Source organism: Anneissia japonica, unplaced genomic scaffold, assembly GCF_011630105.1.
Source record: "Anneissia japonica isolate Jap-2015-1 unplaced genomic scaffold, ASM1163010v1 scaffold3531_len492141_cov184, whole genome shotgun sequence".
In the NCBI taxonomy this organism is placed as follows: Eukaryota; Metazoa; Echinodermata; class Crinoidea; order Comatulida; family Comatulidae; genus Anneissia; species Anneissia japonica.
In genome coordinates, this window is record NW_022702905.1 from 332,879 (window position 1) to 350,497 (window position 17,619).

At 34.8% G+C, this 17,619-nt stretch overlaps 2 protein-coding genes across 2 annotated transcripts; one reads left to right on the forward strand and one right to left on the reverse strand.

The window, feature by feature from the left end:
- Window positions 1-84: 84 nt before the first annotated feature.
- On the forward strand, window positions 85-7,297 carry LOC117104140 (trifunctional enzyme subunit beta, mitochondrial-like). Its single transcript, XM_033244825.1, has 13 exons — window positions 85-248; window positions 2,026-2,155; window positions 2,340-2,384; window positions 2,694-2,725; window positions 3,030-3,097; window positions 3,234-3,321; window positions 3,537-3,658; window positions 3,881-3,949; window positions 4,076-4,381; window positions 5,087-5,214; window positions 5,653-5,815; window positions 6,262-6,426; window positions 6,852-7,297. The coding sequence occupies exons 1-13, from the start codon at window positions 179-181 to the stop codon at window positions 6,885-6,887; spliced, it is 1,422 nt and encodes a 473-aa protein (XP_033100716.1). The 5' UTR covers window positions 85-178; the 3' UTR covers window positions 6,888-7,297.
- Window positions 7,298-8,529: 1,232 nt separating this feature from the next.
- On the reverse strand, window positions 8,530-17,573 carry LOC117104141 (eukaryotic translation initiation factor 3 subunit E-like). The gene is made up of 13 exons (XM_033244826.1): window positions 17,429-17,573; window positions 15,803-15,862; window positions 15,038-15,095; window positions 14,582-14,742; window positions 13,973-14,077; window positions 13,063-13,188; window positions 12,805-12,932; window positions 11,540-11,657; window positions 10,923-11,024; window positions 10,611-10,720; window positions 10,146-10,251; window positions 9,719-9,859; window positions 8,530-9,207 (listed from the first exon to the last, which is right to left on the reverse strand). Exons 1-13 carry the CDS (start codon window positions 17,516-17,518, stop codon window positions 9,175-9,177), a joined length of 1,338 nt encoding a protein of 445 aa, XP_033100717.1. The 5' UTR covers window positions 17,519-17,573; the 3' UTR covers window positions 8,530-9,174.
- Between the last annotated feature and the right edge of the window lie 46 nt (window positions 17,574-17,619).

Here is a 17,619-nt window from a genome sequence, read left to right on the forward strand (position 1 = left end):
ATAATATAATTTGAAAAATTCTGAAGTAGCCTAAATTGTACACGCACGTGATTGGTCAAATTTGACCTCTTGCATGCTCTACTCTCACATCAAAACGTATTTTCGCCGGGGGTAACATTTTGTTGGCTACGTTCTTAGAGAACAGGGTGACTCTGACTCATTTTAATCATAATCCATAATGGCCTTTATCTCAACAGTTACAAAAATCTCAGGACTTTTACCATCTATTGGTAATTGTTCTGGAATAAGTAAGTTTTCATCTATATTTCCGATGCGATTTGGGTCAAAGGCCTAGTAATACTAATATAGCTAGGCCTAGCCTGCATAGGCCTGGCCTTGGCCCTTAGCCTACCCTGTCTGTGCTGCGTTCTGCTCGCAGGCCCTATTTGAGGTAGGCAGGTCTGGGCTAGGCCTAAGAGTAAAAGTGAAGTTTACCAGCCTTAGTGATATGTAACTTTTATAGGCTAGCATGCACCTAGGCCTAACTAGATAATATTTTAAGAAGTTTAGGCTAGGCCTATAGGGAAGGATAGCAGGTGAAAACGGCAAGAAACCAAAGAAAGCGGCAATCAATGACCAAAACGGTATATAAACCAAAATGGCAGTGATTAGTACCAAAATGGCAGGAGACCGAAATGGCAAAATGACAAGTAACAAAACGGCAATAGGCATAGGGCCTAGACCTGAATGGCAAAGGTGCAAAATCAGTGCCAAGAGAACTGCAGCCAGGCGCAGGCTGCAGCTTATAGTTTTCTGAATCATCATCATGAAATTGACCCGATAGTTTGTAGGCAAAACGAATATTGCCATGCGCTTAATTTTAAATGTTTAATCACGTTTTTTTGTAAATATTTTTTTACACATCCAGGACTATTGTTTAGATGCCGCATTTTGTCTTTATTTTAATGCTAGTCATAACCATAACATAAAATATATTGTAGTTGGGAAGTATTAGCATTGGGAAGTATTAGCAGAATTAATAAATAATTAATACAAACCCCACCCCCTGCAGGCCTTGGCTGGCCGTGGCACTAGGTACTATTTCAAGCTTAAAATAAACTTTTTAAAAGTTTACAGCGATAAAATATTACATAAAAAAAGTCAGCTATATTGTACACGCTAACTTTTGAATTAGATTTTTTTATAAATGATATTCTCAAGTAAATACAAAGTCTGACCATGATTTACAGAAATTTACAGTACAGCTTTGCTATTCGCTATCAAATGTATTGATTTAATACTGCATACAGATGATATCACTATCCCAAAGTAACCTACCGCAAAAGATGGGTTTTGCAGCAGTTGCGATTCTGCACACCTATTTTCCTAGCGATTTTCTGCGCAAATTAGTGCTGATTTTTTAGGTATCCTCCGCTCAAATAAAAACCTTTACAGTATTGTCTAGGTCCTCTAGTATTTATAGTAGTCGTGAAATAATTTTAGTCCCACTGGCATTATTTCTACAGTAAGCTAACTAAAGTTTAAACAGTTAAATAAAAATAAGGATGTAGGCCTACATTATTGGTGGTATTTGCACAGGTTTTTCATCACTATTATTTTTTGCACACATTGTCATAAATATGTGCTATTTAACATTAACTCTTAACCAGTCAACAATCAATAGTGTTTGATGAGGCCCATACTGTACAGTATTTTTTTTCACACGGATGATACATCAAAAACTAGCTCAAATTTATGCAAAAATTCGCCAGGAAACTAGGTGCTCAGAATCGTCATCATGTTAAGACATACGGTAGTTCATAAATACAGTAATACTATTCATGAAGTATTCATATTTTTTTAATAAACTCTGGGCTTTTAATCAATTAAAAAAGTTTATAGTAAACGTCTATAAACATTGAAAACTCAATGGAGGGTTTTTTTCATTGTAAGTCTCATTAAATGTTATGACTTTTTTTATTCTTTTTCAGTTAAATTTTTGAGGTTTTTTCAGATTTAACCCACAAACAGTATCAAAATCTAAACATAATTAAATGTATGGTACTGTATCATGTATTTTTACAGGTGGTCTTAGGTGTTTGAGTACATCATTACATCATAATGCGGCAGCTAAGAAGAATCTATCAAAACCAAATGTAAAAAACATTGTGTTGGTTGAGGGTGTCAGAACACCTTTCCTCATGTCAGGCACTGAGTAAGTCATCTCTCTGATTAATAATAGAAACAATAATGAATTAATTGTGTCTCATGTTATTAATCGTATGTATACCAGAGCCATTCTGATGATGTGAGCAATCCTTAATATCAAACCTTTTTTGAAACCAATTCATTTCTTGTCACCATATGTTCAGTAATTTTTTTTGTTTTTATTTTTAAAGTTACGCTGACTTGATGCCTCATGATCTTGCAAGGGGAGCTTTAGAGTAAGTTTGATTTTGAAATGATTAATTATAGTCATCATTGCCATAAATATATCAATTTTATATAAATGTAATTGATTTGCATTAAAGTTAGATGTCTTTTACACATTCAAATTACCCAAAAAACACCAGTGACCTAGTGGTTAAGCATATTTAGCAAGATGCCAGTCCCCTGCATTCTTGCAGTATCTGTAATTCTGAAAGGTTTAGCTAATGCCTTTTTTAATTTTAAATCAATTATTAATTAATTAAATTAAAGAGATGTAATTTATAGATTACTTTTTATAATCATGTCTCATGTTGTTTTTTAAGGGGGCTTGTGGCACATACAAAAATTCCAAAAGGTAAGTTACTCTTGGTAATACATGGAGTACATTATTTTCAGAAATACTGTAGATCACGTGACAGCAGATCACTTTGTCATGTGACGGACAATGTGGTCCTCAAATTCTTGGCTTTGCCCACTTGATGTTACTTGTAAGTGCGTTAATGTAGTAATATAGTTAAACTTAGCGCTTTATACCAAAGTTTCAAAGCACTCAAGGGGTGGAGTAGCTTGCACATTAACTTCCTTCCCCACATGTATAAGGACACCTCTTACATTATGTCTGTATGTCATTAAATTTAAATTTTATAATATCCTTCTAGATGCTGTTGATTATATATGCTTTGGAACCGTAATTCAGGAAGTTAAGACAAGCAATGTTGCCAGAGAGGTAAGCAGTAATAACAATGTCTAGAATGAATTAAAAAAAGAATTCAAAAATTTTGAAATTTACCATAAATGAGAAGAATATAAGTTTTCTCTGTCTATGATTGAATAATTGTATATTGAGTGCTTTGTTTTGTTAGGCTGCATTGGGGGCAGGTTTCTCAGACAAGATTCCAGCACACACTGTAACAATGGCATGCATATCTTCCAACCAAGCCATAACATCAGGTATGTATGCATTATAATACAAAATATCTGGAGTAACAAAATCATAAAAACTTTCGATACATATGGTGTATCAAAAGTAATATGATTTTGTTATTGATACTCACCATGCAAACCTTCAAGAAATATATTTTGAAGTATTTACCATGTCACATGTTTTGTATATGTACATAAATATAATAAACATTTTTGTATTGCTTGTGTATTTTTGTTTGTAGTGATGGGTATGATTGCAATGGGTCAGATTGAATCAGGTATTGCAGGAGGTGTAGACTTCATGTCTGATGCACCAATTAGACACAGCCGACAGATGAGGAAATTCATGATCTCACAACAAAAGGTAGATGATAACATTATTTTCCTGCAAAAGGTAATAAATCTAGTAGGGATGTTTTTCAGGGTGAAGTTTTAAGGTTCAAGTATAAATATAGTTTAAGTTCACGAATAAAAGTATTCCATTCCTTATGCCAGGATTTTCGTAGTTTCATTTAAACTTAACATCCATTCCAAAATGTGTATTTTACAGATTATAAATGTAATAAATTAATTTGGATTTTTGTAGGCCAAGACTGTTTCAGCAAAGCTTGCTCTTGCTTCAAGACAGCTCAGTATGGCAGCATTTGCTCCCGAGGTAAGGCATGTTTTGGGTTTTTTTTTTACTACAGTAGTTTGCTGTTTCTTTTAAGATAAGCTTGCTATTAGTTAGCATTGCATAATAGTTAAGAAAGTAAACTAATATTTCATAATCACTTTTCAGTTACCTGCTGTAGCAGAGTTCTCTACAAATGAGGTTATGGGTCATTCAGCTGATAGACTCTGTGCAGCATTTAGTATTGGAAGGAAGGCCCAAGATGAGTTTGGTCTACGTTCACACAGTTTGGCAGATAAAGCTACTAAAGCAGGCCTGTTGGAAGACCGCCTGAACTACACTGTGCCGGGAAAGGGAACTGTTGTCCAGCGTGATAACGGAATTCGACCCTCCACCATGGAACAGATGAGCAAGCTACGAGCAGCTTTCATCAAACCACATGGCACTGTTACTGCTGCTAATGCCTCTTTCTTGGTATGTTAACCTGCCTTTATCAAACCACATGGCACTGTTACTGCTGCTAACGCCTCTTTCTTGGTATGTTAACCTGCCTTTATCAAACCACATGGCACTGTTACTGCTGCTAACGCCTCTTTCTTGGTATGTTAACCTACCTTTATCAAACCACATGGCACTGTTACTGCTGCTAACGTCTCTTTCTTGGTATGTTAACCTACCTTTATCAAACCACATGGTACTGTTACTGCTGCTAACGCCTCTTTCTTGGTATGTTAACCTACCTTTATCAAACCACATGGTACTGTTACTGCTGCCAACTCCTCTTTCTTATTAACCTACATTTATCAAACCACATGGCACTGTTACTGCTGCAAACTCCTCTTTTTGTTCTGTTAACCTACCTTTATCAAACCACATGGCACTGTTACAGCTGCCCACTTCTCTTTCTTGGTATGTTAACCTGCCTTTATCAAACCACATGGCACTGTTACTGCTGCCCACTTCTCTTTCTTGGTATGCTATTCTATCTTAATCAAAGCACATGCACTGTTACATAATCCAAAATTTCATGCTCCATTTGAAATTTAGATTAAGTATAACAGATGAATTATTTGCATGAAATAATTTTATTTGCATTATTTAGACCAGGTTAGCATTCATGTTTCTTCAGTTTGTTATAATTCTTGTGTGAACCACATATGGTTAATTTTCTGTTGATAGAGTGATGGTGGCTCAGCGTGCTTGATTATGTCTGAAGAGAAAGCCTTGGCCATGGGCTACAAACCTAAAGCTTATCTAAGGAACTTTGCCTATGTGTCACAAGACCCAAAGGATCAGCTTCTCTTGGGGTAAGAGCACCAATAATTCACATAATATAATGATCATTTACCTTAGATTCAATTTAAATTTATTTCTAATAAGTAATAGTGTAAGAAAACAGATTACAACCTTCCAATGTTTTCAGATAGGTATGCAAATATAAAGTGATTCTCCTGGATATGCACTCATTATAATTCCTTATTAATATTAATTATAAATTATTAAATAAATAGTTCTTAAAAAGTGTAAATATATTACTACTTTACCACTGTCATTGGATATTTTCTGTGCAATAAGGGCCTAAATTTTCTATTGGCTTCACCACAATTTTTTGTCCTTAATTAGAGTCTTCTTTATTAATGAATATTGGAAGACGTCACAATTTTATAATATTAGCTTGTTTTATTTATATAAACTATACTGTAGGCTTAAACATTGTTTGTCCATGCCCTTTTTCTCATTTACAGTCCTGCATATGCAACCCCAAAGGTTCTTGAGAGTGCTGGTCTCAAAATGTCTGACATCGATGTCTTTGAGTATCATGAAGCATTTGCTGGACAGATCCTTGCCAATCTGGCAGCTATGGATTCAGATTACTTTGCTCAAACACAAATGGGAAGGAAAGAGAAGGTAAATAATCATTTTAACAAATTAAAGCAGCATGTGAAACTAGTGTTTTAAATTTATATTTTTAAAACAAATTTATGTAACAAATATTGAACAAAAAGTACCAAACATAATCTTTGATAGCACAAAAACAGTTTTATCAATAAAATAATTTCTGGTGGTTTTCAATATTTATTATGTATTTGTGAAGTTATTGATAAGACATATTGAGTACTGTATAAGCCCGTATGCAAGGTCAGTCAACGTAAACCTTAATTTGTGTGCACTGTGTGTGTTTGTTTATGTCGCTTGACCTTGATATGAGCATGTGCAGTTCAAAGTACAAATTAGCTTACCTGATATATTGGTATATTGATCAAAATATACTTCATTACATTTTGCATGGTCTATTCATACATCAATTGTTAATTGATTGATATTGGTTTGCATTTTTTTTTTTATTTGTTTAGGTTGGTGCACCACCAATGGACAAGTTCAACTTGTGGGGAGGGTCATTATCATTGGGTCATCCATTCGGAGCAACAGGTGTAAGGCTAGCTACCACTGCTGCCAACAGACTAAAGAAAGAGGACGGACAATTTGCCCTCATCGCAGCTTGCGCAGCCGGAGGACTGGTGAGAGCCAATACTAGATTTTAGGACACAATATATATCTATTTACCTACCCACCATATGCCTCCATAATCTATACACTTTTCCTTAAATGCTATCAGCAGTAGTGCCAGTGGTGGCGCCGGGCATTCTCTCCCGTCGGAGGAGGATAAGAGTATTATATTAAAATGTCAATTTTCCAAGCCTTGTATGATAAAAATGCATGGTACAAAATGCCCTTTTTAGCTTTTGAATTATAATTGGAATTTATGAAAATGTTGTGTTCAATGGTTTAGTAACATTGTGTCATCATTTTGCAATATATGGTCGAAGATTGTTTCGATTATACCATCAAGCTACAATCTACTTTTTTCCAGACATGATTGTTTTTTTTTCTGCTTAACCAGATTGCCAATCCTTAACTCACTGAAATGTCTTTTTCTTTGCAGGGACATGGCATGCTTGTCGAAAGGTATCCAGCATAGAATGTTGCAATACATCTGAATTAGTTTGAAATTGTAAATAAATGGCTCTAATTTTGATTTGAATGGGACTGTTGGCAGCCATTACAGGACTCAAGGAGCTGTTTTTACTAATTTACAGAAATATATATATATTGACAATGCAGTTCAGTCTTTGCCAACTCTTTCAGGCTCTAGATTGTGATGCCATAATATTTGTGATGGAAATGCAATATGAGTAATCAAAAACATTACTTTCTGTTATTGGAAATTGTTTCCTTCTTTGAGTGTCAGATTACAGTATTCAAATACTGTACACATAATTTCTACTGTGTTCTATATTTAAGTGTACATTGCGGACTCTAGATGCCAGCAGTGTTTCTGTGAGAGGTCAAGTTAAGATTGAAATAAAGTTATTTGTAACCCCTACGTTATTTGTTTAGTTTTCTTGTCAATGTCATCATCATTTTTAAAAAAGATTGTTATGTAATATGCAGTAAATATTGTGTGGAAAATAAACTTGAATTGAATTGATCTAAATTACAGTGGGCTAGGTGATTTTATAGAACTTGTATGTACTCCCACTGCACTGGTATTAAGGGACTCTGGTCTCCTTTGTGCCCTAATGGGTCCATCGCGGGCCATTTGGGGGTCTCTATGCGGCTGTTCCAAGGCAAAAACAACATAACAAAAATATAATAGAAGTTGCATTGTTTTGCCATGGGAAGGACAAATGGGTCTTGTCGCACATCTGCACGATGCGCCTGTTAATTAAAAAATTATAATTTTGGTTTCTGAATGTCAGGAGTGGGTGCAGTGTGTAGAGCTTGGTGTAATGGTCACGGGCCTATTTGGTATCCCGCCTTTATCTCAAAGATACAGAGTGCCCCTAAAACTGTACACTGTACCAAGTTTATTCCCTTCAGAGCCTTATTCAATTAAAGCCCATATACCACATTTTTTCAAATAAATGCCTCCCTTCAATAAATGATCATAAGCTTTCATTTTTTCCTCAAGTAAATACCTCTAGTTTACATTAATATGCTATTTTTTTTTTTTGGGAAGCCACTTTGGGATTGCTTCAAAATGAGGCCTGATGCTTGGAATTTGCAGATGAATGGCCCCTCCATTCCATTTGACTCTTGTTTGTTGGCTTGTTTTGACAATGACAATGACAAAAATATTTATTTCCTTTGAGCATGAAAATTTACAAAAAATATAAATGTACAACATTTCTAAAGATCAAAGAAAACGTGAAATTTTTTTCCAACATGATTTTATTTGTGATTAATTTTTAATAAGCATAGTTGGCTCTAGTTTCAGATTAATTCCATGGGCCCCCTTGCAAGCTTATTCCTCCTCTGTTCCCAGCACTCTTGTTATTAGGATTTTATAGTGAATTCAAAGTAGGTGGCCCAGGGAGGGACTCTCACAGATGGAGGGCCAGAAAAGCACACTCAGACTTAATATCCACCACTGCAAGTGAATGAATAAAGTGAAGTGGAGCAAGACCCATGAATGTCTATTTTTTGACATTCTAAACTTCATGTGGGGAAATTTGCAAGGAACTTACTTGTTATAGGTATAAAACTACTAGCCTTAGTGCTACTATTGTCGTGATTTGATGTGTACACACATAACAAGCAAATAAGATCCTGACAACAAATGTTGACTACAAATTCACATCAATTTTTATTGGCTATGAAAAAAATTATTAGAATAACTGGTATTAGATGAAATGTGTGCTGATCTCCAATATGACCCATATTAACACTGTGTTACTACTGTACCATCATTTACCACTATTTAAATTAGGATAATCAGAGGTTAAAGTTTCATAAGGTCAATTCAGTAATTCTTTAATTCATTAAATTCAGTGAACTGTTAGATACAGTTCTCCCTCCTATTTGAGACCACCTTTGAGACGAAAAGTTTGGGTGGTCTCAGGGTTTGTTCCCCAAATAGAGGGTTAGCTTTGTGTTAAGAGATTCAAGATTGTTATTTGGTTCTTTGAAAAAATTATCTCAGATTAGAGGATGCACTGACTTTCTTCCATTTATTTATTTATTTATATACAGTATTATTTAAAGTTGTATTGGTAACCGTAACCTAGTTTGCAATCATCGTCTTCACAGACCAGAATGAGATTTTATGATAATAATGTACAGTGCTTTTAAAAGTATTTTCACTGTTGTTGGCCAATATAATCCGGATGTATCATCTGGATGTACAGTACTGGTACAACACTTGAGATGTTAACACTCCAATGTGATTTACTTGTATGTATTATGACAGCCATTTGTATGAGTCCTCAGTAGACATCCTGAGCTCCCCATTGTGGTGCCTGTTAAAATAAACACAAATTTATGTCATGTCCAAGTACAAGAACAATTTACAAAACTAGAGCAGTCGCTCCACAGTGTGCATACCTTTGCCCTCTGCTGAATACCAATTCCCAATTGCATTACTTTCTTTTATGCTCAAAGGGAAAAAAAAGGAATTTCTGTGACCTTGACCTTTGATCTTTTCCCATAATTTATTAATCTCTTTCTTATATTATTATGTATCATTCCACTGAATGTTATGGTGATCCATTCCTTAGTTTTTTTTCCCATAATCTTGCTAACAGAAAAACAGACAGGGGTGAATACATAACCTCATTGGCGGAGGAAATAAGGGAAGTAAAATATGTGAGCCAAAAATTTATTATAGTCTGAAATAAAAACAATAATCCCATCACAGTCCAGGTAGGTCCAAACATTATTAACCAGTTTCAAAACTTTTTCTTTTTCTGTCAAATTATTAATTTTAAATAATACGAAAAAAAAATATTATGGAAGCGATTAGACTCTTACCCCACTCAGTTTTGCTCGTAAAGCCTGTTCTTTCTTCTCAATATTCATGACTAACATCTGGCTTTTGAAGGCTAGATTTTTGGTCTTCTCTCGGACTTGCTCATAAGGTGAGACTGACTTCACGCCCATAACAACATGCCCCTGAAGAACACAAGCAACGTTTTTATATACTGATGATTATGGGAATACAAAATAAAGTTTCTAGCATGCCAACTAAAAATAAAATGAACAATAAACAAAATGGAAACATCAATACTTTTTCTCAAGACTAAATAACTACACATTTTGTTGTGATAAGACATGCTGTTTTCCCCTTAGTTATTACTGGAACTCAATTTAGTGAGAGAAGTAAATTCTAAATATTAATTAAGTCATCAATCATGGTACTGAGCATCACAATCACTAACTGCATCTGCAATCAACTTACTAATTTTGAATCAATCTTGGCATCTAATCTAGCATCATTTCTGATCAGCTCCACGATCCACCTCTCGGCTTCTTCTGGATTCATGTTCAACTTCTCAGCCAACATACTGCAAACACACATAAATGTACACAAAGATTATGATGTGTGGCTAACTTTGCATGCTATGTTCTTTAGTTTTATTTGTTGATTACTTCATGTGATTATTGTTTAGTTTATCATTTAACACATTGAGACCATATGTATTTTAAAACCATATTGTTAACTATACAAACTTAATAATATCCAAAAAATAAAAATAACACACTAAACATATTATCTACAATAACAATAAATATTATAGTAAATAACAGCACTAATAATTTATTCTTTATTAAGTTTAAAACAAAAAACAATTAAAGATAATCTCAATAAATATTAAAGTGAACAAAGGAATACATCCACAGTGTGGGTAATCATATGACAAACCTGATGCTGATGCAGTTGTGTATGCGGCAAAATGTTTCAAAGATGAAGTATCTGGCATTCTCAATGAAATCGTCCAGACATGCCACCAGGAAAAAATCATTTGAAAGAACCTAAAGAAAGAGGTCAAAAAAATTTTCTCAGACATCGAACGAAAGCAAGATAATCAAAATTCAAATGAAAAATTTTTTAGATTTCAATGTGTGACACCTGTCAAACAAAAAGGCCATGCTGGCAATGCTGGCAATTTCCCATTTACATCTCCAGCTCTCTATATTATAATGTATTCTGCCCTTGGGTGTAAATAATACTTACGATTTCACAGTCTCGTAACTTCTGTTGTGCACCATCAAAATCAAAGTTGACGTACAAGCATTCAACAAATTCTGTGATTGGATCTTTGTAGGTGTAGGATTCCTGCAACAGTTACACAAAAGGAGTGTTAACAGATTGGTTTGAAAGAAGATACACACTGACAATATGCTCTGCTACTATTATTGACATACTCATTACTTAACATCAAATGGTGCTTTACTAGAAGGATTTGTGTTAACTATATTTATCTGTATCTAACACATAGATCGACATTTCAGTTTCCTAGTTACTAACAGGTAACCTACTAAAAGCTCAATTTAAAAAAATAAAAGTAGCCATTTTTTATGCTTCTTGGTAATATAGCCTCCCATTCCAAATTTCTGTTTGTTTTCCTTCTGATTCTACTTACAAATCTATTTATGCTATTGTAACCTGCAATCAGTAAATTTGATGTGATAAAGAAATGAACATAGAATGTTGCTAATGAAAAGTATGACTTAAAGTGGATAACCACATTTTGTGCACCACTTTTTTTTTTTCATTTCATTTTATTCAATATCAAAATCACAGTCGAGGACTGAATTAAATGATACTTACAATAATAACAGCAAACTTACTTGTTGTATGACTTTAATAAGATCTTTGAGATACTGCCGTCTCTTCTTGTTTGTAATCACTGCTGTTGTAAGGTAACGAAGAATATGTGGGCACATGGTCTGTATCGCATTTAGGTAACTGAGATCAATAAATAATTGAAAGTCTTAGATAGAATTACTGTACAAGAAATTTGATTATGACGGTGTAATCACAAAAATTAATTGGTGAAACCTGGCTGAAATTGGAGGGGTTTAGGATCAGTGGTACTCGTGACTGGAGTGGGAGGGATAAAGGATCAGCGGCCTACATAGCTGGAATGGAAAAGGCTTTAAGGTTAAGATGATTACATTGCCAGCATGGATAGGATTTAAGATTTATTTTCAGTTTATATATTTCCATGCAATCTATTCACTTGATATTGGGCTATTTATATATTTTTTCCCAATCCAGACTGCTACCCCATATACCTTATTTATTTTATTTATTCATTCTTATTTATTTACCTTTTTATTTATATTATTATTATCATTATTATATATTTTTTAAATTTATTTTTTTTTTTTGGAGGGGGGGTTTAAAGTTAATTAATCCTCATTACCCTGATTCTCTCACCTTCAAACATCCATACGCTCGCACTAATTGTCTCAAATTCTCTGCTATCTATCGTTTCCCTGTTCTCTGGTCCTCATTTCCTTCTGAACTAAAAGATTCTGCAGTCCTTTGTTCTCTCTCGATTTTCTTAAGGCAAGTTAAACAATTTTTTCTCGACGCTTAAATTTTTTATCGTTCTTTTATGAGATTTTATCTATTATTCAATTGTGTGCGAAATCTGTGTTTTTTATTATTATTTTAATTGTCTTGGCCTTTCACTTTTTACATTTTAAACCTTTCTTTTTATATACTCGCTAATAATGTGGAATGTGAGAAGCCTAGGATCTGTGGTTATGTTCATAAAATAATAGGGCTTAAATTACAGATTTACACAGCAGGAATCCGAGCCATGCAGGATAAAACTAGGTTTAAATTGCTGAAATAGGTGGGAAGAAGGGGCTAGAAGAGCCAACAAACTTCCAGGTATAAATGGGAGGGACAAACAATAATATTAAGGTACTGCTTGTGAACCTGAGAAACCTAATACAAGTTAAACCTCTTACACTAATGAATTGGCAGTTGTTGGTAGCGACTGATTACTGATTGAATTATATACAATGAGTACCAGTTGTTGTGGGAGTTCAGAAATTTACAATCACTATACATCAGTTGATAAATAAATGAACATGCTTACTGTGGTTGGTAGAGGAAAAGATCAATGATGTCATCTCTGCCTTCAGGATGGTTAAAAAATACAAATAAGCTCCAATGGATCAACCATGTCCTCTGCTGCAGAAGTTGTAGAGGTGAAACAAATGCTTGCTGCAATAAAAACAAATGATGCAGAAGATGATTAGCCTTAATTATATTGAAAACTAGATATAGTTCAACAAACTAACAAAAACGAAGGATTGTAATTTGTATGTAAAGTTAAAGAAAGGAATAAACTCACATTTGAATCAATGGTGTTCCGTAATCTCTTGAGGTCCTCCAGGGCAGCCTCCCAATTCTGCATCAAAATCTCTGAAGCCATCTTGCCCCACAAGGAGCTCATAAAACAAGGATCACTGGGGGAAACCTATGTTAGAAGCATTCAAAACATTATTTGACTCCTTTTTTATTTCCAATAGGGAAAAAAATTAAAGTAACACAAACAATGGTGGTGAGTCGAATGGCCGAGCGGTTAGGAGGGGCGCCACAAGCTATAGCCATGGTATCGGCACTGGTTCGAACGGCACGCTCGTCTATGGTTCTGGTGGTAGAACAAGTCTTCTCGGATAAGGACTATAAACTGTAGGCCCAGTGTATACAATGGCTCGTGTGCACTATAAAGAACCCAGTATATCCTTCGAGAGGAGTAGGGGGATACCCCGGTGTACTGGAACAGACAGCCCCTGTGGTGGACGATGAGAGTTGCTGGTACCGGGTAGCACAGACACGAAGGGACCCTTAGGGGCGAAGAAAATCATTGATCGAGTTCCTAGTCCACATATCAAGTGCCCTGAGCATCTTACATTAGATGGATATGTGCGCTATATAAAACTACACTATTAATATTATTATTACAATGTTGTAATGCTATTAAATAAACAAGACAAACTGTAAAGAATGTCAATACACTATTGGATACCCTACTACTGTATATACAGTATTGTTTGTTTGAATCTTATGATTACAAATATTTTTTATCTTATTCACTATAAGTGTGTTTAGATTTTAATTTTTTTAACAGTTTAAAATTAAAAGATTTGATTAAACCGTCCTTATCGGTTAGAATTTAGCTGATTTTTTTTTTAATTTCACTAAATTCTATACTGTTATCAACTTTGGTTACTTTCTGTTTAGAAAAACATAAAACTCACCAGCACTCTATGGAAATATAGGTATTCGGCAGCCGCAGAGTAATTGCCACACTCATATTGGAATTTAGCGTATTGGAACAAGAGCTCAACCATCTCAGCAGTAAACTACAAAACAATTGAATGTTTCAATTATTACGTATACTACACTATATAATAAGCACATAGTAAGAGAGGTCGTAGGGTTCAGATAACCCTTTTCTTTCAAATTGCTAATTGTACAACTATTAATGACTACTGTATAAAAACAGAAATAAATTCAGCAGTCTATTTGATGTTTTTTTTAATTCAAATTCTTAAATCAAACTGAACACCAATTAGACAGGACTGTTTTATATAATATTTTGTTAGAATATGGCCTAGGAAATTAGTTAAAAGATGTGTGAATGTAAAGAATGCTTGAATCGCAACTAGTGCTCTGCCACTGGACGCTAGATGACCGTAGGTCCTAGCTAGCCCATTTGCCTACTCGACTCTCAAGATAACCCCATCCTCCTTTAGAACTCCTGGTTATGGGTTTGTACAATCTTAATCAGAATTGTTTTATAACCATGATAGCAGTCATACATCATTGCTGTATAAATCAATTAATTATACATAGGAAAGCCTCACATTGTGTTCAGATTTCAGATATTCAAAGAGTTGCTGTCCGTCACGTGTAGACTGCACTTGCTTGCTGACTTCAGGGTCAAGGAATATTTTCACAATGGGGTCAATCTGCATTTGAAGGCTCTTGAGTTGAGTTACAACTTCGGTCCTTTTCTCTCGCAACTCTGATGGTAAATTTACAGATGTGATAAAAAAAAATTATATTGAAACAAATAGCGTGTGTATAATATTGAATGTTCACGGTTAAACCTAGTCTGACTGTGTACATCTGGCCTGAGGATACACAAACAGCCTGAACGTACACACATAGCCGTACACATATGAACCCAAGTATAAACAGATGTATTGACTGTTCACACAGCCTGACCGTGTGTATTGCATACACACTTAGTCTGAATGTCTATGCCTGGCCTAACTGAACTTGTTAAGGCTTACCAATACTGCAAATCAGATACTTACTTGATGGCACATCAACATCGGAATTCAATTGCTTAAAAACATCCATAGCAAAGTCCACCTACAGATAACAAAAACATTGTCTTTCTTTAGTAAAAATAATAATACAGACTTATTCATCTAATCTTTATCTTTTTTATTTTATTTTTTTTTCATATTTAAAATTTATATTGTTGTTATGATTGTAATGGGTCAATAAATTATGGATGGATGGATGTTTGGGTGGGTGCATGGCTTGATGGCTAGACGGGTGGATAGATGGATGGATAAGCACAGTTATTAAAAAAAAAAGTCTATCTATAAGTAGTATATGAAAACAAGAACAAGACATGACACTTGATAATCTTGAACGCAACACTTTCTAAACCAGAATGGTAGATATCTGTGCAGGCCCCTAATTATACAAAATCAATCTACAGACCATGCAAAAACATTTACCTACATTAATCTCTAATGAATTTAAATACATGTACTTTCATATACAGAAGCAGTTTGGCGCAGTGGAAATGGTTTGGTTTCCCAACCTGAGTTCGGGATTTCAATCCTTCGCTGTGCATTTCGCTAGTGTCCTTGAGCAAAGACAAGGTGCATTGCTTCAGTTGAATCAATGGGTACCAACAAATTGCTGGAAGTAACCTACAGTGGACTGGCATCATACAGAGGGGGCGTATAACACTCACGTCTGCTTCACACTACATAAACTGGGGATAAGCTCAAGCACCATGGCTTGGCAAGAATATCCTTTAGGTACTTTACATTAATACGTACCATGTTGGTGTTGCTCAGCAGATCTATTTTTCCCTGTAGCATTTCCTTCTCATCATAAATCTGTGAAAAAAATTAATGAATGATTAAATTTGCATTTGAAAATCTTAAACAATACACTTCAAGAGTGCTCTATATTACAACTGCTATTTTCAGCATAATGTAAACTGTTTAAAAATCACTATAGTACTGTAGTAAATGTTATACTGTATTTCACTTCTTTCATTGTTATCATTTGATTATTGGATATATTATACCAGGTTTCTGGGCTATTTTTCTGTTACTAACCAATCTCTTGCACACTTAACTAAACTAGGCCTAGAATACGTTGTGTACACACAGCACATTAAGTGAACAAATATGCCTAGGGGACAGGTACTAGCCAGATGGTAAAATAAGGCCTGCGCTGGGGATATATTCCCTTTGCAAAAAATTAGGCCTACAAAATTCAGTCAGCAAATTATGGAAAGACTGGTTTCTGTGCAATTTTTACGAGTTATCATCAACAAATGAGGCAAAGTCAAGCCAAACCAGTCACTCGTTGCAAATCTTGTTCCAATCTATTTTATTGCACTAAACTAACCTTTATATTTATACATCATGCTATGCTGTTATTTTCCCAATTTTAAATGTTAAAACAACACTTTTTAATGATTTGATGATAAACTTTGAAGGATAATTTTTCAAATATTGTTCCTTAAACAGCTGTATATTTAAATGCTTGTAACTTCATATGGAAATGTCAGATTTGAATGATTTTTTACCATTTTGTTTAACTCAAAATTGATATATTGAATTGAATTTTGTGACCAGTGACTGGTTTGGCTTGTCTTTGCCAAAAATCTTTATTTTTCTTTTGGCTGTATCGATGACACACAGAGTATGTATGTGCTTACTGATATAGTTATCATTTCTTGGATAAACAGTTACAGGAATATATGGACATTTTTGTAAATTTTGTTCCAACTAACCCCACTCTCCCCTATTACTCACACACAGGCCTTACTTACTACTACTACTAGGCCTACTATCCAGTCTGGCACTAGAGAGAGGAAATTATTCATACTTTAGGCCTACTAGGCCTACTAGGATACGCAATTCTACTATTATACACTAGCTAGACCTAGGGGCCCTAGCCTAGGCAGGGCTAGGAGGGGCCTGGTTCTAGCTAGGCCTCCTAGGCTAGGCCAAGAATAGGCATGGCCCAAAACTAGGCTAGTCTAGCCAAGGTAGGCTAGGTCTAGGCCAATTGCTGATTTTATTAATTAGGCCAACAGAACTGATTTATTATTTTAATTGAAGCTAAAGATAGTTCATTGATTGTACTGATAATGTCTGATACTAAAAGAATTTTATAAAATATTTCATGCTCACAGGTACAACAAAATCTCTAGGCCCCTACCCTAGCCCTGGGCTACAAACGCGCCTAGGGCCTAGTTAAAACTTTAAAAAGCCCTATGCACGTCCTCTTCAGCGCCTAGCCTACAGACAGTACTGTACAACTGATCACATTACTGAAGCCTGGCATATAACATAGCAACATATGTCTCTATATAAAATCTACTTAATACACCTAAAATCGGTAATAGTACAAGTATTAATTATACAATTATTATCAAATCACGTTACCTCTTTTACTGATAAAAATTCTAAGAGAGGAAAAACCAAATGTCGATCTAAATATTGACCAATTTTCGAAGTCAGATCATATTCAGCCATCTTGAAGATTTCCGAAAAAGACCATGCGTGAATTGTCGACTATGGAACGCCATTAGTGCCTTGAGTGAGTTTCGTCAACCTACTGTAATTTAAATTTTGTC

Excerpts from the sequence above, each read along its gene's own strand:
- LOC117104140 (XM_033244825.1), top strand. The coding sequence starts at position 179 with ATGGCCTTTATCTCAACAGTTACAAAAATCTCAGGACTTTTACCATCT. Across the intron at positions 249-2,025 it reads TGGTAATTGTTCTGGAATAA|GTGGTCTTAGGTGTTTGAGT; the intron begins GTAAGTTTTCAT and ends GTATTTTTACAG. Across the intron at positions 3,322-3,536 it reads CAACCAAGCCATAACATCAG|TGATGGGTATGATTGCAATG; the intron begins GTATGTATGCAT and ends TTTTGTTTGTAG.
- LOC117104141 (XM_033244826.1), bottom strand. The coding sequence starts at position 17,518 with ATGGCTGAATATGATCTGACTTCGAAAATTGGTCAATATTTAGATCGA. Across the intron at positions 13,189-13,972 it reads TATATTTCCATAGAGTGCTG|GTTTCCCCCAGTGATCCTTG; the intron begins GTGAGTTTTATG and ends CTTCTAACATAG. Across the intron at positions 10,721-10,922 it reads AGTTACGAGACTGTGAAATC|GTTCTTTCAAATGATTTTTT; the intron begins GTAAGTATTATT and ends CTCTTTCTTTAG.